The sequence below is a fragment of the Cervus canadensis genome, chromosome 8 (genome assembly GCF_019320065.1).
Source record: "Cervus canadensis isolate Bull #8, Minnesota chromosome 8, ASM1932006v1, whole genome shotgun sequence".
NCBI lineage: Eukaryota > Metazoa > Chordata > Mammalia > Artiodactyla > Cervidae > Cervus > Cervus canadensis.
Window position 1 is genome coordinate 27,378,149 of NC_057393.1, and position 23,909 is coordinate 27,402,057.

A 23,909-nucleotide genomic window follows, 5' to 3' on the forward strand; every position below is an offset into this window, starting at 1 on the left:
TATTATCTCCTCTCTCTGCTTAGAGACTCCCTTCTTGATGACAAGGATTCTGTCTCCCCACATGCTTTAACACAGAAGAGGCCACCTCATCCAGTAGAAACTGGGTTAGAATTGCAAATTCTCAGGTCTTCTCAGACCTACTAAATCAAAAACTCTGGGACTTGGGCCCAGAAATCCACACTTTAATAAGTCCTCCAGGAAACGCAGACGCTTGCCAAAGTCTGAAACCACTGGAATAAGAGTTTGCTGAATAAACGATTGAATGATGATTGAAAGTACAAGAGCCATAAAAACACATGGGATGATAAGGCCAGGTCTTAAAGCCTCAACCATGGCGGTGGTAAAACAGGACTTTCACTCTTGAACCGATGCAGACCCACTAATGACAATGGCCTATATTACAAGAGATTAAAAAGACAGGGGAGAAAAGGGTGCTGGTTGAAGTTTTAGGTCTGTGTGTGTCTATGTGCTTGTGCGTCTGTGCAAAGTGTGCTCTGCATGTGTGTGCACACCAGTCCTCAGCACACAGGATAATCTGGCTTAGCAGTGGTATGAAGGTTGATGGAAATGGCATTTATTTTTCCCCGAGGCCTTCCCGGTAGGCAACTATGGGTTAAAAAGGTACTCTGTCTGACAAAAACTCTGCCAAGGGTTTCCTGGCTGAGATCTTTTCCTTCCAAAGGAAAAAGACTAAAAGAATAACCCAAAGCCCATTATTTTCACAACTCAGGCAGAGTTCAGAGGCAATTAGAGAGAACAGGGTTCAAAGTGACCAGAAGCACAGTTCCGATGAGAACTGAAAGGGCTCATTCCTACACTTGACCTCCCTCCTCTCCACACCAGGCCAAGGCCAGGCCCTCAAGAAGGACAAAAACCAAAGAATTCCGGAGAGAGGCGCAACGCTCACTGGGCATCTTCTGACCAAAAAGCCATTGCTGGGCACAAAGAGGAAGTCAGGCTTTTAGTCTCTGTCTCTTGAGAACTCGGCAAGCACGGGCCATCTTGTACGGGGGTGAGTCTTTCCTCCCCAGCCAGACTAGTCTCTGTCTGGTCTCCTCCTTTCCCCAGCTGACCACGACCGGAGGAGTGATTAGCCACTGTGCAGCTCTTCCCCTGGCTTTCTTTAGGCCCGTGGGGTGAAGTGCCTGGTTCCCAGACCACTTGCCTCGCTGACACCTATGTCTCACATCTCCCTGCCCCCGTCACCCCACCTCCAGCCTTGGCATTCATGACCCAATTCTGGTGGGTATTAAGTCTGTTTTGCCAGTGCCTCAGGAGGCTCTGTCAATCTGAGATGGGGGCCATCAGCAACTCCATCCTTTCCGCAACTGACGCCGCCTGGGCCGGGCCCCAGAGAAACAAACCGCAGCTCTGTGGCTTCTTGGCAGCCCAGCTTAGACTTTTGTTTTAATAAGGGGTGAGAGGGAGAATTTGAACCCTGTGGTTATCTGCATTTTAAAACATTTAAACAGTCTGTCCACCTGCCTGGCACTTTGTGTTTCTCCAGTGAGTCCCTCGGCCCCACCCCGTCTAAAATAGCACCAACAACTCCAGGCCTGCCTGTGCTGCTGCTGCTTATGTACTTGGAGGACTGATGGGGACATTTTGAACCCTGTTCTCTCCTTGGGAAAGAGTCTGCCCTTAATCACCCCTGAAATTCCTCAGAGAGGCAGAAAAGCCAGTCATCAAAAGGGAAGTATGAGGGTGAGGTCTTCTTTGTAGGAACCACTCCCACTGGCTACAAGATGCATTTGCATTCAGAGGGAGAAGCTTCCCAGCTATGAGTCTAATTTCCTTTCCATTTTAAACAACAGCCTTTCTAGCTGCTTTCTGACATATACCTGATGTGGGGTGAATGGGGAGATCAGAAAGGAGAAGGGGGAAAAGGGCAGATGTGGAGGTGACGGCAAGGATGTGAAGCAAGTGGCAAAGGTTGTCTCCACATGGAGGAAGTGATGGGGGCTTATAATTCTCTGGGAAAACAATCTACTGCCTCCTCTATCAACAGACAGCTTGAGAACCACTGTAGTGCTGGTCACCTGGCAAGGCTCTGCCCTCAGGACTCTCCCATCCTCCCCTCCCCTTCTTTGTCCAGTATCCCCAGTGTTTCATCTGAGTTTCAGGAAGATCAGAGTACAAAGTGCTTCAGTGAACTCTCAAAGTATAGGTCACTCCCTGAAGCCCAGGGCAATGTCCCCATCCTTGTACAGCTCAGGAAGGTGCAAGTGGTCCTGGCCCCCACCGAGCCAGTGACAAGGTGGTGGAGCTGACAACTCAAAATGGCTTTGAGCTGACAGTAACAGGTTAGGTGGACTGAGAAGCTTCCAGACACTCCACTTTGCGATCTGGGGAAGGAACAAAGGGGGCTGAACCTCTATTCCTCCTCTCCAGGAGGGCTCTGTTGGTCAAAACCTAAGGAAAGATTATCCCACTGAGAGGGACCCTCAGAAACAGAGGCAGCTCCTTGAGGATCTATGGGGATCTGGGAAGTCCTGGTGGTGGTTGTTTTTTGTTTTTTGTTTTTTTTACAAGAAAATGGCATTACAGCTATCCAGAGAGAAGCCCGGCATCCACAGCACCTTGGCTGCTGCAAACCTCTCTTTGCAAAGATGGGGAGTCTGGGCAGCTGGGCTGACCCGTGAGAGGGCATAGGTTGTTGCCACTGCTTGGCACACCCTGGAGAGGGCATCCAAGAGAATCCCACTCAGAAGCTTCTGCAGCAGGTCTGCTAACCATGGCCTCCTAGGAGGGCTCAGACCATATTTTCCAGTCTTTAGCTCACGGTGTCCAAAGAGCACCGGAGCGCTCCTCCTCTACAGAGGGATTGCTTCCAGAACCTAGCAGAGTCTGCTCACCAACACTGCCACCAACAGAGTAGCAACAAGGCTGACCAGCTTTCAGTTTCCCAATGAGCAGAGGTGGTGAACTTAGATGCTTGGACACCAAGAAACCCCCAGGCAAGGACTTACACCAGAGTTCATAGTAGTAGTTGCAGCACTGAGACTGTCCACAGCAGTGTCCTGTGTCACAAATGTAGCTTTGATTGTTGGTACCCACGCAGGTTTCCTTATCCTAAAAGAAATTTTAAAAACTTTTAGCACATTAAATTATAGCTTTTAAATACCACTTTTCTTCTCATAGGGCTTCCCTGGTGGCTCAATTGGTAAAGAATCTGCCTACAATGCAGGAGACCCAGGTTCAATCCCTAGGTCAGGAAGATCCCTTGGAGAAGGGAATGGCAACCCACTCCAGTATTTTTGCCTGGAGAATTCCATGCACAGAGGAACCTGGCAGGCTACAGTCCATGGGGTCACAAAGAGTCGGACATGACTGAGCAACTAACACTTTCTTCTTATCCCCCTCTTTCTGGTCGCCTATCCATCCTCCACCAAACAGTCTGTACCAATATTTACTCCATTTAGAAAAAAAAAAAAAGAAGAACCACGCAACAACAGTAGATTTAAGAAAAATAATACGGTTTATTAAAGAGGGAAGAAGATTCAGTACACAAAGCCAAGTGGTAAGAGCAGAGTTCTCAGAGAGAAAAACAGAGCAGAGTCCTCCTTGCTTTATGTCCAAGCTGAAGCACTCCATGTTCTGATGTTAATTTAGCCCATAAGACGGTCATGATTCTCCTGTAACTGGCTGTACATTTTAAATAAAACCAGCTTCTTTGTGAAAGTTCCTGGAATAATTAAGGCAGTATGTATTCTAGGATTAGCATCTGGTCAGCCAGTCCATCCTCCCTTTAAAACACATGATCTCCAAGGTTAATTACAGCGTGACTCAGAAGAAGGCTAAAAAACCTGCTACTAAAATTCTTCAGTCTTAAGAGTGACTTGCTTAGGTGACCTAATGCAGTTTCAATTTGCTTCATCTTTTTTTGCTTATCAGATGATCTCTTAATAATCGTGACTGGATCTAGAAAGGGACAGTTATAGAAAGGGCACTGCTGAGTAACCATCTAGCATTTTGCCAAATTCTATTCAGAGCACTGGTGGATGGGAATAGAGGTAGAAAGGTTTCTTTTATATTTCACAGTTAAGATATGAAACTTAAATAAACTTCAGTAAGTTTACAACTAAGCTTCATAACTTATTTATGATTAAGTTTATAATAACTTAAATAAACTTCAGCCTCCAATGTCCTCTGGGCCACAGTGCATGAGACCTAGTAAGATGTGGCCTTCAACATTTATCCTAAAGAAGCGACACACTCATTGACTGGACACCGTCTCTGTGCCGAACACTGGGCTGGGTATGAGAGACATGAAGATGAATAAGACATTGTCCCTAACCTCAAGAAGCAGTTAGGAAGGGAAAAAACCCTGCTCAGCAAAGAAACTAAAACCACAGTATTGTATTTGCTGCTACTCAGGCTGACCCTGCCCATAGTGTACATCCGGGCGGACGCCTGCCAGTGGAAACTCAAGCCACATAGTTGGTTCCTGTTCTCTGGGCCCTGCTCTACTACGCTGTCTACTTGGCCAAGGGTGTAAACAAAGCAATCCAGAGACTGTCTACAGGGCTAGAGGCTGGAGACCTGAAGCCACACAGCGAAGACAAAAGAAAGGGCACAGCTAACACTCAGATCCCTAGCTCAGAGAATGTTTCCACCACATCCTCAGGTGTTTCCTGGTCTTTAAGAGTCTTACACCCTGATGGAAAGGGGTTTAGGAAGAAGGAAACATAAGCAAGACATTTGTTGATTCTCACGACGACAGTTCCGTAACAGTGCTACACACAGAATTCTATTGTTACCTCCACATGTCCACCATGAGTAAAATGGCACACCTAGAAGGTGGCTGTCCACTAGGATGTCTCTTCTGAGGCCTGATGCATGTGGAGAAAGCAGATCTGGGCTCGATGCTTTTGCTAGAACACACCTCCTCTGACTTCAGAGCAAAACACTGCTTTCCTAGGGACATGAAAGTTTCTCCCAAGTTTGCCAGGCCCTGAAATGCCATTCTTCTGGCCCAGTTCACAAGAGCACAGTTCAAACTGTCCACATAGTTTTTTCAGGAAAAAAAAAAAAAAACTGTGTTGCCTACACCTCGACACATGAAAGAATCCAGTGACACTTCTACCTCAAAAAAATGTATCAGATGAGGTCCAGGCTTGGGACACAGAGTAGTCAACTGGTCCTCTGTGAGGCATGAAATGGAATGTGTTTGAAATCTAAACAACTGGCATCACTGGCGTCAGCTAATGGTGACACCTACTGGTGTCAGCTTTTCTCTTGGCTTTCCCATCCACCAAGACATGAAGCCTGATGTAAACAGAACCCTGCTCTGTTCCCTGCTCTCCTTCCACTTTCCCAAGGACAGCAGACTGTGGCAGCATCATTTAACTCAGTTTCCCAAATACTTTTTACCCAGGATATCTCACCCCCTGTTCTCCTCTCCCCAAACAGAGTCCCCAAGTTGTCTGGGATGGTCTTGGTTATGGGAACTGTCATTTTCTGCTACAGGAGGAAGGGAAGTAGGTGGGCAGTTAAAGACGAGACATGGACTCATGGACCTTTACATGGAAGAAATGATGGATTAAGAGGGTAGTGAGATGTGAGCATGATGAGCTCCTCCAGAGAAAGGTAGGAGAAGAAAATCCAGAAGTCTTCGGTTTGGTCCTAGCTCTGCCACTACTGAGGAACAGGACTCTGGGCAAGTCACTCAGTGGCCCAAGAGCTAGTTAAGATGCTCACTCATGTCTCCTTCAACTTGAAGAGTCTACCACCCTACCCACCTCCCAATCCTTTTGGCAGCAGCCAATGCAAAAGTTCCTGTAACCTATGTCTCCTCTCAGTCAAAGCAAAGAATAGAGGTGTGCAAATGCTGCTTGGTGCTCTTCTACCCTTCCCTGTAGGAGGAAGTCACCCAGAGGACTTTCAGGGATCTCCAAGCAGCTCAAGATCCAAAGGTTAAGATTCAGCCAGATCTGGGTTCAAAGTTTGGCTCTCACACTATGCTTATTAACTGTGGTAACTTCAGTAGTAACTAAACTTCTCTGAGCTCTTAACATCAATGTTATTCTCTGAGTCATTACTGCTGGGCATGAAAGACCATTCAATAAGGAGCACTTTGCATTCAATGAGAGACCATTCAATAAAAGAGCACTGTGCATTCACGTAGAACTATTTCTCAGAACAGTAAAGCTCACTGGCAATGTAGGCTGCTCCAGACACATAAAGAATAGAAAAAGGAACTGGAGAGAATGCAATGCAAAGTTCAAATATGAAAAATTCTCAGCACTCTTCATGAGTATCCTTTGCTTTTCTTCCAAGCATCTCCAAGGACTATACACAAATTACATTGTTTAGGCTAAGTCTCGAGTGGGAAGTTAATATCCCACCCCTCCCCTCCCCTCCTCAAGAGTGAATGAGGAGGCGGAGCCCAGGAAGCCAGGTAAGATGGCGCCGTCCGCGTTGCTGCGCCCATTCCGGAAGCTGCTGGCCCCGGCTAGGTTCCCGATTGTCTCTTCATCGCGGTCAAAGTTCTACATCCGGGAACCGCTGCATGGCAGCCCTAACTGGCCGAAGGTTGGATTGACCTTGGGCACCTCCGTGTTTTTGTGGATCTATCTCATCAAACAACATAATGAAGATGTTTTAGAGTATAAAAGAAGAAATGGGTTGGAATAAACTTTTGAAATACTAAAATAGTATGTTCCATATAGTGATTATAGCAGTTCCTCTGGATTCACGAAATCTGTTGAGTTGTAAACGTGAGAGAAGGAATTACGTGTGAATATATGTCAAGTCAGCATTTGTGTTTTACATGTTTAAATTAAAAAATACTTCTGTATTATTCAGATTATGTATATTGTGACAATGTATAGAATATCAATTCTAAGGAAAATTATTAAATGTATTTTAATGTGGAAAGTACCATCTGATAATAGGGTCAATGATAATTAAGGACACATTGGTAAGAAAACTTTTTAAGGATATAGATTTTTAAAAAATCACTGCTGGAGGATTTACTCCTTATATCAACTTTTAATTTCTAATCAAAACATTTACTCTTTAGTGATCAGGGTGGTAGAGCTACTCCTATTCTATTGTCTAAAATACAAAAGAACCCAAATACTGTTTTCTTCTAGAGGAGAAAGTGAAGGTGAATCCTCTCAAAAAAAATAAATAAATAAAGAGTGAATGAGAGAATAAACTGTGCCCTTCCTATGGGCAAGAGCTCTGTCTCCTTAATCCCCATCCCCAACTCCAAGAATGGGCACAGTGCTGGGCACACAAAGGTTTGGTGAATGAAACAATGGCTATGCAGCCTCCATGAAGGCAGAATGAGCTGGGGTGAATAATACTGAGTACCTGCTCTGTGCTAGGCACTGTTCTAAATTCCTTACAAGAGGATGAAATGGGTAGTAAAAGAGAACTGAAGTCAAGAGAGGCTAAGTAACTTGCCTGAGGCCACGCAGCTAGCTAATTCATCTGACTCCAGAGTCTGAGCTTTTAACTAATAAACTAGAACATCCTTGGTTTAAGTTATACTTCTTCACTTGCTTTTAATACTTGATATGCTTAAATAAATCCACTAAAATCCCCAAACACAATCAACATTTTGTCTTTGACGGAAAAGATAAGGTCCCTGCCCTTAAGGAGCTCTTTGACTTTGGGAACATTTTCTACTTGGCAGTGAGGAGGGGCAACATGCTTGGGGCTCCTCCCTTCTTTGCTTGAAAGGTCATTATTTTCACACACTAATTTTCTGAAAAGTAAAATGGTGTTTCATCCCATTGTGGAACATGGGGCCTTCACCCATTCCTTCAACATTTATTGAGTACCTACCCTGCACCAGCACTGAAATAGCAGTGGGGAACACAAGGAGCAAATAAAAGGTGAAAAGTGGGACTTCCCTGGCGGACAAGCGGTTAAGAATCCACCTCCCAATGCAGGGGACACGGGTTCAACCCTTGGTCCGAAGATTTCACACGCTGTGGGGAACTGAGCCCATGCGCTACAACTACTGAGTCTACACTCCAGAGCCTGTGAGCCACAGCTGCTGAGCTGCCTGCTGCAGCTACTTAACTCTGAGCACCCTAGAGCCCGTGCTCTGAAACAAGAGAAACCACTGCAATGAGAAATCTGTGTACCCCTAGAGAGCAGCCCCCACTTGCTACAACTAGAGAAAGCCTGCATGCAGCAATGAAGACCCAGCACAGCCCAAAATAAATAAACAAAATGTTAAAAAAATAAAACAAGCTTAAAAATAAATAAATAAAGGCCAGAACAGTCATGGTCTTTACCCTCATGGAGCTTAAAGTCTAATGAAAGATGATAAAGTAATCATACAGATAAAACTGCAAGTAGGAAGGAAAAACACCTCATTTGGTAAGAGTTTACAACAGATAAGAACTAGAAACTAGCTAAGGAGGTCCAGACAGCTGTGAGAAAGGTAAGCCTGAACTGAGATTGCCAGGATGGTTAAAAAGTTAGTAACCAAGGAAGAGGGGTGGGAAGAACAAAGGAAATAGTACAAGGAAAGTCCTTGAGCTAGGAGATGGTTGAAAAAGTATGTAGGGAGTTAGGTAAGTGGGGATAAGATGAGATTTGCATTTTAAAGATACTTCTCAGCAATGTTGCATTTGCACAAACTCCTGGCCCCAAAATACAAAAAATGCAGACTTGTTAAAAAGGAACTTTGAGTGAATAGCACATGATCTTATGCTGAGGTCTTTCACCTCAGAATAACTGTGGTGATGACCCTCAAAATTCTCATTTGTTATAGGTGTGACTTCTGGTAGCACAGTGACCAGCTGCTCTAAGAAACAGGGCATATATGGTCACCAAACAAAAAGCACAGGCAGGAAGAACCCAGTAAGCAAGACCAACACTGAACTGGAAAGAACATTTTTTACAATGGAAAAGGATGAATAGTACGCCTTTGCACATATGCAATAAATTATCTCATCTCTTTGGCGGCAGCATAAACTATGGGACTAACATCATTTTCCTTAAGAGTTTCCATGTCTTTGAGTTGCTATTCTTAGCTGAGCCACTGTAAAGGTCAATTTAATCAGTGTAAGAACTTTCAAAATGCCAGCATAAAAAGAGACACTGGGCAATAATAGTTCCCCAGGGATGGTTTTAATTTGCTAATTTATGGGGCTGGAAAACCCTGCTAGCAACTGGCAACAGCATCTTCATGCCCTTAGGAAAGCACTAACGTTTTAGCAGTGAAAAATAGGAAAACTGAAATCCTTCACATGTAGCTAACTCACAAACGCTGCATCTCTTGGCTGTTGGATACGAGTGAATTTGGAGCACCATCTCTGGCCTTCTCTACAGGGAAGAGGAATGGTTTCCCAACGGAAACACCCATTTCTAAAACTGAATAACAAACATGTATTGATATCACTTTCTCCACAAGCCAGGCATTGTGTTAGATGCTACGCTACTGCACTGAGCAAGAGACTCTAGGGGGAAAGATCCTGCTTCTGATGATATAGCTGAGTAGGTAACTTTAAAAATATAATAATAATATTCTTTTAATTATATAGCTGAAAGCAAGGAAGAACCCCAGGACCAAAAATGTTGGAGTTGGGAAACTACAAACTACAGTGATAAATGAGATCAGGCCTTTTCAGTTGCTGTGGAAAGGAGCTGTTTTATTTTCTTGAGTCCACCTAAAACAGGGAATTGGAACTGAGTTCCAATGTAAGGTGAAGACCCTCAAAGAGAGAAAGCAGACTAGAAAAAAGAGCCCACTGGCACACAGCGACAATAAGAAAGGTCTGAATTGAGAGGGGAAAAGTATCTGGAAATAATTTGTAACTACAAGCCTTTCCACAGGCTATTGAGATCTGAACTATTGAGAGTTAAGTGCCGAAAATTGATGCTTTTGAACTGTGGTGTTGGAGAAAACTCTTTTGAGAGTCCCTTGAATTGCAAGGAGATCCAACCAGTCAATCCTAAAGGAAATCAGTCCTTAATATTCACTGGAAGGACTGATGCTGAAGCTGAAACTCCAATCCTTGGCCACCTGATGCGAAGAACCGACTTACTGGAAAAGAACCTAATGCTGGAAAAGACTAAAGGTGGGAGGAGAAGGGGATGACAGAGGATGAGATGGTTGGATGGTATCACCGATGCAATGGACATAAGTTTAAGCAAACTCCAGGAGCTGGGTGAAGGACAGGGAAGCCTGGAGTGCTGCAGTCCATGGGGTCACAAAAAGTCGGACACGACTGAGGGACTGAACTCAATTCAACTACATAGTCTGAGAATCCCCAGGCCAAAAGTTTAACACAAAAAGTAGTCCCAGAATGAGATATCTGGCAGAAGAAATGTAAAATTCTAAAGAGACCCACTCTCAATCACAGCATGAAAGATGCCCACAAATAAAGCTCTCTGCTGAAGATGAGCTCAAGCAAAATATAAAAACTATGTAAAAATACAAACAAGATGTGGGAAATTCAATCAATAGCAGGGTAAGACTCTCCAAAAAAACCTTAATAGAATGATCAGATAAACTGTAATACATATACATGTTTCAAATGATTAAAGCCAAAAAGAAAAAATGAAAACCATGAGAAAAGAACATACTAAAAAAGAAACAATGACCAAATGGATTTCAGGAAAAAAATACAACTTGTAGAAAAATAGTTATTAAAATTAAAAATTCAACAGGTGGTTTACACAGAGATTAGACCATGTTAAAGAGAGAATCAGTAAACTGGAAAGCAGATCTGAGAAAATTACCAGCAACCAGCTTCTACCAATTAAGAGAAAACACAAAAATGGAAAATAAGAAAAAAGACGCTAAAGAAAGAAAGAAGAAAATGGAGTCAATATTTAAAGAGACAACTGATTAAAGATGGAATTTCCAGATAATTAAACTCACATCTGGGCATATTGTTTGAAACTAGAGAACAACCAAGACAAAAAAGATCTTAAATATATTCCAGTAAGGGAAGACTGAAAATTAACAAGTGAAATTAGAATTTAAAGTACTAATAAGCCTCATAAAGATATTAAAACAGGATAACAGGACAAAGGGCTTTAGATGAGGCAGTCAGGAAAGGCCTCCTTAAGAAGGTGATGTCTGACTTGAGCCCTGAATGATGAGAAGAAGCCAGCTTAAGCAGATCTGTGGGAAATGTGTTCTAGGCAGAGAGAATGTCAAGTACATGCCAAGACACCAGTGCAAGAATGAAACTGGTGTGCTCTAGGAAAAGACAGAAGGCTAGCATGGCTGAGCACAGTGAATCTAAGGAACAGCAGTGTGAAAGGAAGTACTGAGAATTCAGAATGAGGCCAGACCTCATATGCCTTGTACAACAGACAAGCACCTTTAACTCAGAATCAGCTATTTTTGTTCTATCCTAGACAGACTCTTGGAGGGCATGGCAACCCACTCCAGTATTCTTGCCCAGAGAATTCCATGGATGGAGACTGGCAGGCGACAGTCCACGGGGTCACAAAGAGTTGAAGTGACTGAACACACTTGCATGCCGAGACAGAATCTTTAAATTCTAAAACTGAAACACTTTCATGTCCTTTGCAAGTGGTCATAAAATATAAATACACTCCTTATAAAGTTTTGTGAATTTACCTTTATTTTTATCAAAAGGAAGTTAAAATCACTTTTCTCCTACTAATAGTTTTAAGGCTGTTTGAAGAGCTGAAGGAAAGAAGAACTGCTCAAAGGTACAGGTGTGTTTTTTTTTTTTTTTCCCCAGCTGCTCTGTGCAGCACGCAAGATCTTAGTTCCCCAACCAGGAATGGAACCCATGCCCCCTGCACTGGAAGCAAAGTCTAAATCAGTGGACCACCAGGGAAGTCCCCAAGGGTGGGAGGACATTACAGAAGAGTTGGGGATGAAGGAAAGTAAACTGAAGCAGAGGGATGATTGTACGGGAGTCCCGGCCCATTGTTTCCCACATGTTACTCTAATCTCCCTTTGATGGTAGGGACTGTCACATTCTCCTTTTGTATTCTTCCCAAGGTATACTACACAGAACAATTACTCCTTTAAGCTTTGCTAGCTATGGTTTCTTCCTTTCTAATAAGGGGCAAGCCCCTGCTAAGATGTGAACCAAGATTCTGCTTTGTATGCACTAGGGTACTAGGAATGGATTTTTATGCTATTTTGTTGAGCTCAGTCATTTTCCGGAAGGACAAATAGCCTGGGCATGCTTCTCTAATCAAGCCAATAAATCTAATCTGGTAAGATTCAGCCTCACCCCTCAGATTTGATAGTGTGCTTCACCCCTTAAGGACTCAAAGCTCCAGCTGCCTGGCTCAGGAGCACCCAGTCTCCCATACACTGGTTGTAAAGTACTTCAAAGGGTAAAGCTAAACCCTGGAGCTAGTGACACACTTGGAAAAAGCCTACAACCAATGTGGGGAGCTGCTTCAAGATTTGGCGGCTGTGTGCGCTGCTGAAGGAAAGTTCCTGAGACCCCTGTTGCAGAAGGGACTTGGTCCCTGTATGTCAACCTGTGAGGGTCTCCTGAACAATTCTCTCTAGGACTCTCAGAAACTGACTCTCTCCAAGAATCTGAGGTACCACAACACAGTGAATCAGAATAAACCAAGGCATCTCACAAGTAAGTCAATCTGCCCTCCAGTGGCCATGAACACATTTATACAACAAAGGAAACAAAATAGAGATGCATTTCCCAAAGTATGGTCCATAGGCCCCAAATCCCTTGGGATGTTTGTTAAGAATGTAGACTGAGAACCTCTGGAGGTAGAGACTGCGGATTTGCCTTTTAAAATACAGTCCCGAGTGTATACATCTATATGTACAGCTTTGCTGTCTACCTGAAACTCACAACATTGTTAATCAGCTACATTATACTACACAATGAAAAGTTTAAAAAAAGCACAGTCCCCTGGTTATGCTCATATATATTCAAATTCAACAACCACTGCCCTAAATTTATAACAAATATACAGCATACACATTTCTTTACCTCTAAAAGTAAGAGTCTATCTCTTTCTATAATCTTAAACACATCACAACAGTTACCCTCAAGAGTTCCCACTTAGAATCATAGCACATAAAATTACTTATGCTCTCCTGCCTCATTTCATAAAAAAAATACAAACAGATCATAATTATAATTTTTTAAAAGGAGAAACGTCAGGTATGCTGCTATCCACACCAGTCCTGCTACAACCAAAGCTACACTGCAACTGGAGCCTCATTAAACAGCCCCCAAACAGAGCAGCCAGCAAAGAAATTAAAACCCATTTCCTGTGTTGCTATTAGGAACCTGAATAACAAACTCAGAAAAAGCCACTTGATCCTGGTAGGAAAATCCCAGAGCAAAGATCGGAAGTTGCAACATAGACCAAAGTTTTATTAAAGGCTACTTGTTGATGTCCCAGTGCATGCAGGCCTGTGGGGTCTGGCCAGTGGTAGAGCTCAGGAAACTGGGTTAACCTGCCACTCTTTCACCCCCGGACACTTACAAGGAAAAACAGTTCTCCCTTGAGGTATATTGGCAATCCCTCATCACTGGCGTCTTCTGCCATAGAATAAATGCACCGAGAAGTATGCCATCATCTTCAGCAAGAGCTGGTGCAAAGCTGAGGGACAAAATAGCAGGTAGCATGTGACAAAGCAAGTGGCACTCAGACAGAGCAGGAAGGCAATTCTACTATAGTGTCTCCACAGCTGGTCAGGAGGGCAAGTCCTTTCCTTCTGTATTAGCTGTATCACTGTCCCTCCTGTTTGAAAGCAGGGATTACAAACTGCTGGCCCATGGGCCACAAAGGGCCCACTACTGAGTTCTATATCCATGTGGTACATTTGTTTTACAATTTTAGAAAAAAATGAAATTAACTGTGAACATCTTAAAATGAAAAGGATTCATACAGAAATTCTGATTTCCAGCTTCTGAAAATCCCGGGGCCATATTAGATAGGGTCATGGACGTACATGGCCTCTAGCTCCACCTCAGCCTCCCCAAACCCCTACTGTACAAAAACCCCATCTGCTTGACTCAAGCATGTCACTGACTAGCCCCTGTGGGCATCTGATGAGCTCCTCCTGCTCTCAAGTTCACTAATACCTCATTTATCCTCTTACTCTGAGGTTAAGGCCTGCTCAGGGGCCCAAATATAAATGGCAGACATCTGAACTCTCTAGACTGAGGCTCCAGCTACATCTTACACATGCCATGTAAAACAGGTACCTAGACAAAGAGGAGGGTCCCTCTTCACTGACTGAAGAGAATACTTCTAGCCAGTCAGGAAAACCTCCAGCCACAACACTCAGGAAATGAGACAGAGAACCAAGTTCTGCCTGGTGCCTGGCTGGCATCAAGCATCTGGCTGGGTGTTTTTACCCAAGTTACATATTCCTCTCTTTTTACAGGAAACCAGGAAACCGAGATTCAGAGTGATAACACAGCTAGAACAAGTTTTCTGGATCTAAAGCCTGAATTTCAGTGGGAAAAAAACCTGAATGATTAACAGTTATCCTAAACTTTCACGCTGGATGCTGACAGGCACAAAAATGACAGATAAGACATGGACTTTGCCTTTGAGGAACTTTGTAATTAGTAAACTGTTAGGTTAAAAAAAAGAAAGCGTCTGTTTCAGTTCTTATTGCTGAAAATCTTCCTAAAATATTCAGGATCATTTTGTGCCACAAATACAGTCCAATCAACAGAATTCATTCTCTTTTTTCCCCCAACAATGTGGCAAAGCCTCAGGGTCATAATTTGAAGCAATGATGGTTATATACACAACACACATATATCTAGTCAGTTTATATACTACACATTTTTACAGGACTCAAAAGCTTTTCAAATTTCTTTAACAGTCAGCCTCATCTTTGAGCCTGCCAGCCAGCACCCAACAAGAGATCAGAAGTGTTATCACCCTTATCTTACAAAGGAGGAACTGACACCTAGCCAAAGGCTGCAGATGACAGAATTGAGACTGTCAAAACTCTGATGTTCTGACTTTTGGTTCAGTATTCTTTCCATGACTGGGCTCTAGCTCATGAAAGTCTTTGCTTTACCTTGAACATGGCTCTTGATCAAATCAAATAATCACTTTGCCCAAAAAGAGGTGCAGTTTTCAAGGGGCTATGGAATAGTGAAGGTGCATGTTAACTTGCTGCTGATGTACTTTGAGAAAGATTCACTGCAGTTTCACTGGACAGTGAAGGACACGTGGAATCTCAGAGCCCTTCTTCACTTTAAGCAAAATTCTAAATTTAACCTATTTTTTCCTCAGTAGTGCCATCCCACTGCACCAGGCTTTTGTTGGGGGCAAAAGAAATATTAATAACAATGGGACTTATCAGTTGTGTGCCTGCCTGTCTACAGACCATTGCTCAGTCACTCAGTCACGTCTGACTCCTTGCGACCCTGTGGCTTGTAGCCCGCCAGGCTCCTCTGTCCATGGGATTCTCCAGGCAAGAAAACTGGAGTGGGTTACCGTGCCCTCCTCCACTAGAGACCAGTACCAGAGATTTACTGCCAGTAAAAAGTTCAGGGAAAATACTGGCTTCCACCTCAACAAAGGGTGACATTAAAAATGTTACCCTCAGTGAACAGATACAAGACTTTTTAAAATCTTCAGAATCCAGACGCTTTCCTCAAAATATTGAATAACTTTAAAGAACTTTCTGAAGTTTAAGACTTGACATCTAAAGATTAAGAGACACCAGATTTAGAAGAAGGGAAATTTAGTATCCCCCTTTTCTGTTATCAAAGATAGACTATAATGCAGGTCAAGAAGCAACAGTTAGAACTGGACATGGAACTACAGACTGGTTCACAATTGGGAAAGGAGTACGTCAAGGTTGAATATTGTCACCCTGCTTATTTAACTTCTATGCAGAGTACATCATGCGGAATGCCCTCCCAGATGAGCACAAGCTGGAACCAAGAGTGCTAGCAGAAATATCAACAACCTCAGATATACAGATGACACCACCCAAATGGCAGAAAAGTGAAGAGGAACTAAAGAGTCTCTTGATGAAGGTGATAGAGGAGAGTGAAAAAGCTGGCTTAAAACTCAACATTCAAAAGATCGTGGCATCCAGTCCCATCCCTTTATGACAAACAGATGGGGAAACAATGGAAACAGTGACAGATTTTATTTTATCGAGCTCCAAAATCACTGTGAATGGTGACTGCAGCTGTGAAATTAAAAGACGCTTGCTCCTTGGAAGAAGAGCAATGACAAACCTGGACAGCATATTAAAAAGCAGAGATATTCCTTTGCTTACAAAGGTCCATATAGTCAAAGCTATGGTTTTTCCAGTAGTCATGTATGGATATGAGAGCCGGACAATTAAAAAGGCTGAGTGCTGAAGAATTAATGCCTTCGAACTATGATGCTGGAGGAGACTCTTGAGAGTCCCTTGGACTGCAGGAGATCAAACTAGTCAATCCTAAGGAGATCAATCCTTAATATTCATTGGAAGGACTGACGCTGTAGCTGAAACTCCAATACCTTGGCCACCTGATGCGAAAAGCTGACTCACTGGAAAAGACCTTGATGCTGGGAAAGATAGAAGACAGGAGGAGAAGGGAACAACAGAGGATGAGACAGTTGGATGGAATCACAGACACAATGAACAGAGTTTGAGCAAACTCCAGGAGAGGGTGAGGGACAGGGAAGCCTGGCATGCTGCAGTACATGGGGTCACAAAGAGTTGGACACAACTGAGCGACTGAAGAACAAAGGGCCACAGCAATAGGCATCCAGCTTGAAATATGGATTGTTATTAAAATAAGCGTAGCCTAATTGTTCTTTACGGCTCCCCAGGAGGATCAATGGTAAAGAGTCTTCCTGTCAAGCAGGAGATGCAGGTTCCATCCATGGGTTGGGAAGATCTTCTGGAGAAGGAATGGCAACCCATACCAGTATTCTTGCCTGGAAAATCACATGGACAGAGGAGACTGGTGGGTTATAGTTAGTGGGGTCACAGCAGTCAGACATGACTGAGTGACTAAACAATTGTTCTTTAAGCTGTATAAAGTTATTGCTATTTGGGCAATTCTGAGATTCTACCCTTCTGGGGATGGTTGTACAGATTTTTCAGAGATAAAATATCAGTTCCAAAAGGGTTTGATCTTATCTACTGGCCATAAAGAGTGAACTCTAAACCTGTCCTTGAGAAGGCATAGTTTCTGCTGATTGGGGCAACCAAGATGTTAAGATTCTAAACTTCTGGGCAGATAATGCATATTGCTTAGAAAGCAGCAGGAAAAAGTACCCCTACTTCCTTCCTCTTTATTAAAACATCTCAGTTCACCCGCCCTGAGGCCTGTGGCTTGTGACTGCCTCCTGAGCAAAGTGCCGCATCCTATGCAGCAGTAGTTTTCCGCCCATCCTGTCTCCACCTTGACTTATCAGCCCTAGGTACCTGCAGGATCAATCCCAGACGAGCCGTATCCACAGATGCAGAACCTACATATGCTGAAAGCCAAGGGTACACAGTTATTTTACATGGAGGACTTGAGCAGCCTCAGATTTTGCTTATCTGCAGGGCTTGTGGAACCAAACTCTTGTGAATACTGAGGGACAACTGTACTGACATATGGAGTCAGATAACTCTTTGCTGCGGCGACCCTCCTGTGCATTATAGTATGTGGAGAAGCATCCCTAGCCACTATTCAATAGATGCCAATATCTATACCCCACTCCACCCCTAGCTGGTTTTGCAACAATCAACAATGTCTAAACATTGCTAAAAGTCCCTTGTGGAGGGGGGAAATTACCCTCAGTTTAGAACCACCATTCCAGCCAAACTGAACCACACAACTCAGTGCAGAATTGTGTTTCATCCAGTCTTTGTCACCTGATTGTCCTTTGGGCTCCCCAACCACTCTGTAAATTTCCTAAGAGAAGGATGAAGTCAATCTCACAAGTGCACATCTCACAATCCAGCAAGGGATTAGACCCACAAAAACCTTCAGAAAGTACTCATCCTGGTGACTTGACGATGCAGTATCCCCACGGGCTGTTCCTCCCCTATGCTCCCCATGCCTCTTAGCTACGTTATACAAGCAGCAGCGCGAAGGAATCCTCCAAGGGTTAGGCCAGGGATGTGGCAATGAAATTTCACATGATGACTTGAGACGGACCCACGGCTCTCTGGGCGTACAGTAACCCAGTACAATCAGCCTAGCCCATCAACCCGGAATCTTACTCCCAAGACAGGGAAATGATTGCACATTCTATTTTTGTTGGCAGCCTATCCCAGCCTATCCAAGGCTTCCTCACCACACTCCAGAACCACACCCCAAGGAGTGGGAGGTCATAGGTATTCACACTACTGCCTGCTGGTGGGGGGGCGGGGGGAGGACTCAAGCATTTCCAAACCCTTGAAGAAAACCATACGACAGGCTGTGCAATATTTGAAACCATAACGAGACCATGCATCACAGTTCAGTGGTAGCTCCTGAGAACATGTGTGTTAAGCAAGAGAACCGAACAATAAAGAATACTCTGAACCCCCTGGAGAAGGAAATGGCAACCCACTCCAGTATTCTTGCCTGGAAAAGTCCATGGACAGAGGAGTCTGGTGGGCGGAAGTCTATGGGATTACATGACTGAGCATGTGTACACGAGGGTGGAGGGAATTGGGTTGGTAGCAGTAAAGTGGTAGAACTAAAAAAAAAAAAAAGAATACTCTGAACCCCTTGATGCAATGTCCAATGGAACCAACGTATTCTTTGCAACTCAGTCCCAGCAAACAATTCACCACTTGCAGGAAAAGAAGTCACTGTGTCACACTCCAGCCGCTGGTCTTCAAAGCCTGTCTCCCTCTCTCCTGAGATGTGTATTTTCTGCCACTGCCCCTCCCATCTCTTTCAGTTAAAAGAACAAGACAGGTCAAGCAAGTGACATCACACTGAATCTCCATTTTCAGCAACAGACGCCTCTCCTGAGGTAGGTCCAGCTCAAGTCCAGTTGAGCTGTTCACGGAGGGGCAATGGCTACAGAGCAAGCACAGAAATGGCTAAACCAGGTCAAATTTGCAGGACTGTTTCAGCTCACTGTCACTATAAATACACAAACAGAATCAAGGTTAGTGCCAAGGAGGAATTGTCATCTAAGTGTTAGGAAGTCAGGGCAGGGGAAGAAATTTTATAGCACAGTTTGGTTTTTATTCCCCCCAAGAAGCCCCATATTACTCTTTTCCTGGACTAAAATTTACCTCTTCAAGGAAAAGGGGTGGGAGGGGGTGGATCAAACTCATGGGATATTACTGGAGGCAGTGAATGTTTTCTTTGGCCCCATTCTGGGTAAAAGTTTCAAAATCAGCAGATACAGTCTTCTTTTCCACTGAGTTACTGTCCAGTCTGCTGGTTTCTCTTTGCTTTGATAACAGGAAAGTGAAAAAAAAAACAAGCACATTCCTCTAAAAAAGCAGCTTCTTGCAACAGAGACGTGGCGGGGCGGCGTGGGGATGGGGGGTGTTTTATAAAGTCACGTGAAAGGCTTGGATGAGAAACACCCTTTCTGTTAGGTGACAGTAGGGAACTGAGGTGTTCTATGGAGCTCTCGCTTGTAGTATTCACAGATTTTTACAAATCAGTTCCAATACGAGTTTTAGCTTCCACCTCTGGTAGTATAAACGAGTGCTGCCCTGGTGTCTGCTGCATCATATAAAGCCAGTCCCCTTCCAGCAGAGTCTCACTTACTATGTCCTAAACCTGGTATCAAGGATAAAGAAGCCCACACAGGAGGGTAATGGTGACGGGGACACTCAACCCAGACAAGGAACAGGGCCGTGGGGAGGCGGTCTGACAACAGATTTGGTGCAGAAACGCTCCCTATGACATGCAAGAGCAGGACAACACTGAAGACATGCGCCTCCAGAGTTACCACCGCCACACTGGAGCTCTGTGATCTCGAAGAGTTAACTTCTTAGTTTCAGTTGCCTCACAGGAAAAAGGAGATAAGAACTCCTACCTCCTGGGCTGTCATGATGAAATAATCAAAGTATCATGCCCGGCAGTGTAGGGGTTAAATTAGAAGTTAGCAAATTCCCTCAGCCCTCTCCCTGGGCATGCCCTCCCCACTTGCGGCTCCATCACAACATTTCAGTGCTGTCCTTGGGAGTCCCAAAGATTTCTGACAGTGTCCAGGGCGTAACCAGGGTTCAACACTCTGGCTACTCTGTCATATTCAGCATCAGGCCACACAAGGGCCTAACACAAAACTTCCCTGGTGGTTTAGTGGTTAAGAACCCACCTGCCAGTGCAGGAGACATGGGTCTGATCCCTGTTCCAGGAAGATCTCACATGATGCAGGGAAGCTAAGTCCCTGCGCCACAACTACTGAGCCTGTGCTCTAGAAAGCCCATGCACCACAACGAAGAGTAGCCCATGCTCAGCCCCACTGGAGAGAGCCTGTGCAGCAACGAAGACCCAGTGTGGCTAGTAAACAGATAAATCTTAAAAAAAAAAAAAACAAACAAACAGTAAACACCCCCTGCGCCTCTACCCCATACATTCCAACCTGGGCAGGGCCCCATGCCTGAACGGGCCCCAGACCCACTGCAGCTTCACTGGGGATGTCTTCTTTCAGTACCAGGGATCATCACACTTCATCATTGAGGACATCTCAGGGGACAATGATCCTAGAGAAAGGCAACATTCGAGGTGCAGAATATAAATTATTGTCCTGATGGATCTAGGCTGCATTCTAGCAATTAGAACTCACACTGGTCCTTCCACACACCTACTGTGCAACAACTGAGACCACTGGACTGTGCAAAGGACCACCTGCAAAAGCCACCTTTCCACACCTCTGAACTGTACCACTCCACTCCTACTGTCACTCACCGCCACCTGCCTAAAGGTCCATCATCTGTGACCTTGTTCTACGCCCCCTACCTGTGAGGACGGGGATAAACTTTTTACCCCTTTGTATCCACAATATGCTTTGAGTGGAACAGGTGCTCAATGCTTTTCAGATAGAGATGTTGGTCACAAGAATTTCCAGCATTATAAAACCAATACCTTCTGAATTAAACATGAAATAGAATTCATTCAAATCAGCAGACCAAGAACATTCTGTTGTAATCTTGTTCTTTGAAAATCAGTAATCCATCTGTTAGGTATACAGGATAGTTTCCCTCTTAACCAGAAAACTCATTTTCTGATCTTGCCAGATAATGAAGGGATGGCATGCTCAACTACATGTTATACCTAAAATGTTCCATGTGGTGCCATAGCCCAGAAGTACAGCAGGTGATTCTCTTCAGAACTTCAGCCCCAATAAGCACAAAAATACTATTCTCTAGTCAACCCTGTAACTTCCGAGGGGTTGTCTTAACTGTCCCTTAACTGGAAGAACTAACACAGCCTAAGGATTCCCTGGTGGCTCAGTGGTAAAGAATCCGCTTGCCAATGCGGAGACATGGGTTCAATCCCTGGGTTGGGAAGATTGCCCTGGAGAAGGGAATGGCTACCCACTCCAGTATTCGCACCTGGGAAATCCCATGGATAGAGGAGCCTAGTGGGCTACAGTCCATGAGGACTGCAAAAGAGTCAGAGGTGCAGGATGAAACTTAGCAACTAAACAACAAGGCCTAGCTGCCCTTTATAGACACTGAGTTCATGCCACACTCATTATTCGACTGAGGCCCCTCATGCTTTCCTTCCTTCTGTGTGTCATAAAGGACACCAACTTGCTGAAGCAAGGTCTTTGTCTTATCTCAGGCACACCTAATACCCAGACTGATGGATGACAGTGTCTTCTCATCTGCAAGAGAAGACAAAAACAACACTCCCGACCTGATCTGTCTGGAATGCTCATTCTCCAGCTCATATGTCTGGTAAACTCCTACTCATCCTTCGAGACTCAGACAAGAAGCACCTTCTCAGGAAAGCCTCCTATGTCCATCCCGCTCCCCAAGCCTGATGCTTTCCCACCCTCTGCTGTCCTAGTTGCTGGGGATCCTCTGTTTCAGGCTTAGCACACTGTCTTATAGCTATATCCAAGCTACTCAAGTGCAGGGAAGGGGGTGAGGGATGTGGGCCAAGTTGAGGCGGAAAATCTCCAAGTGTGGCTAGATATTACCAGGTCTGAATTACCTGGGGAACTTAATAGAAATGAAGATTCCTGGGCCCTGGCCCCACACCTACTGAATCTATATTCTAATCACCCCACTCCTAGGTGATTTTTATGCATTTGAGAATGACTGCATTAGAGTGTGATTTCTAGGAAGTAAGCACGGTGCTTTATTTATCCTTTGTGCCAGGTCCACTTTCATTAAGTGCAGTGGCATTATTCAGTAGATGCGATGTGCATGAGAATCTTTCACAGAGTAAAATGCAAAAGGGCACTCAGAGACACGTGTTTCATCTGGTACCTGGGCCACCTAGAAATAAACTTCAGAAAATATGCCCCGGCGGGAGCAATGCATTAATCCAATTCCACTTTCATAGACACCAGTAGATAGCAAGGAAAACACCAGGCTTTGGAATCAGAATGCCTGGGTTTAAAATTTTTAAAACAAAAGAAACCAAACAAACAAAAAAAGCCAAAAACAAATAAACATTAATGACTGTTTCCCTAGCTAGCTGATTAACCTTGGACAAGTGGCTTACCTTCTGTAAGCCTCAGCACACACTACCAGAGAAACAGAATCACAATCCACATAAGATAGGTGTGTTACGTGTATTAAGAGGGAAATAATATATGAAAGCATATGTATATCTGTGTGTGTGTGTGTGTGTATATATATATATATATAATGTATGATAAAGACTAACAGCATATATGTTTTGTGTCATTTTCTTAAAAACAGAATTATCACCAAGTAATTTTTAGAAGGCTGGCTTTTACGTAGGTCCAATAAAGAACACAGCTTCACTGTTAGACACAGAAACACTGGAAATATACAAAATTATGTTCCCAAAGATACTCAGGGTTCTCACAGGCAAAGTTTGAATCACAGAAGGCTGGGATAGAAAGGGCCTCATGAGGTCCTCAAGTCCAGCCCTCTACCAGGAACCCATTCAGAAACAAGAACGTAGATTCATCCCTGCCGGGCAGCCTCTGAGATGTTCCCCACAACCAACCCAGCCCTTCACGCCATGCCACCCAGCGCTGCATCCTCTCACTTAACTGCGGAGGTTACTGGATTGAGCACGGATTACAGTCATCACTACAGTACGGATTACAGTAAGCAATGGCCTCCCAAGTCTCAGTCAACAAACAATGTCCAAATCCCAGGGCAAGAGCTCCTGCCATTAGATCCTCCACCTCTGTCTAGAAACCAGTCCTCTAGCTTCTTGTTTCTTTATGTTTTTACTAAATGTCTATTCTCAGTCAGCCAGAGTGCTAGTGTTTTAAATACATTCTTTCGTCAAATTCTCCCAATAACTCTTCCAGTAGGTTTTATTATTTTCAAGACGAGGTTCAGAGAAGTTATGCAGCCTCTGAGACCCTGCGGGGGAGCCAAGATACAGAGGCAGGTCTTTCTGGCTCCCCAGTCCTACTCTTTCCACTGTATCAGGCAGTTTCCAGCTGCTATTCCCCCGTCTGCTGACATAGCAGGAGATGCTTCCTATTTCCAACACTGCTCAAAATCCTCGCCAGGGCTTACTCTGCCCACAAGTCAAAAGGACAGCCTTTCTTGAGGGACAGAGGAGGTGCTCCAATAGGGTCCCCACTCTCTCTGCCTACCTCTGCATCAAAGGAACTCTGACCATTAACAAAAGCACTAATAGAACGCGTGGAGCTTTTCAGAAAAGCTCACTTTTAGAAGAATTTCAGGCCACCCAAGGGACACTCGAGCCCTTTTCTAAGAGTGACGTTAAACCAGCAGTCCCTAGCAGCAAATATACTTCTTTTCTAAGACTTCTGGTTTGATCACATCTGTGGCTTTTTCTCACCCAGGAACAGGCAGCAGGAGGGTGTGCGTCTGTCCCTACCCCCACTTACAGCCACTGCTGATTACAGCT

The 23,909-nt window shown here is 44.2% G+C and overlaps 2 protein-coding genes across 3 annotated transcripts in view; one reads left to right on the forward strand and one right to left on the reverse strand.

Annotated features, from left to right (window-relative positions):
- Positions 1-23,909, reverse strand: part of WBP1L (WW domain binding protein 1 like) — a 59,093-nt gene that overhangs the window by 11,118 nt on the left and 24,066 nt on the right. For both annotated transcript variants that reach the window (XM_043475548.1, XM_043475549.1), the window contains exon 2: positions 2,970-3,072. In XM_043475548.1, the coding sequence (XP_043331483.1) occupies positions 2,970-3,072 (103 nt within the window). The remainder of the gene's footprint in view (positions 1-2,969; positions 3,073-23,909) is intronic.
- On the forward strand, positions 6,390-6,874 carry LOC122445960 (NADH dehydrogenase [ubiquinone] 1 subunit C1, mitochondrial-like). Its single transcript, XM_043475550.1, has one exon. The coding sequence runs from the start codon at positions 6,406-6,408 to the stop codon at positions 6,634-6,636; it is 231 nt and encodes a 76-aa protein (XP_043331485.1). The 5' UTR covers positions 6,390-6,405; the 3' UTR covers positions 6,637-6,874.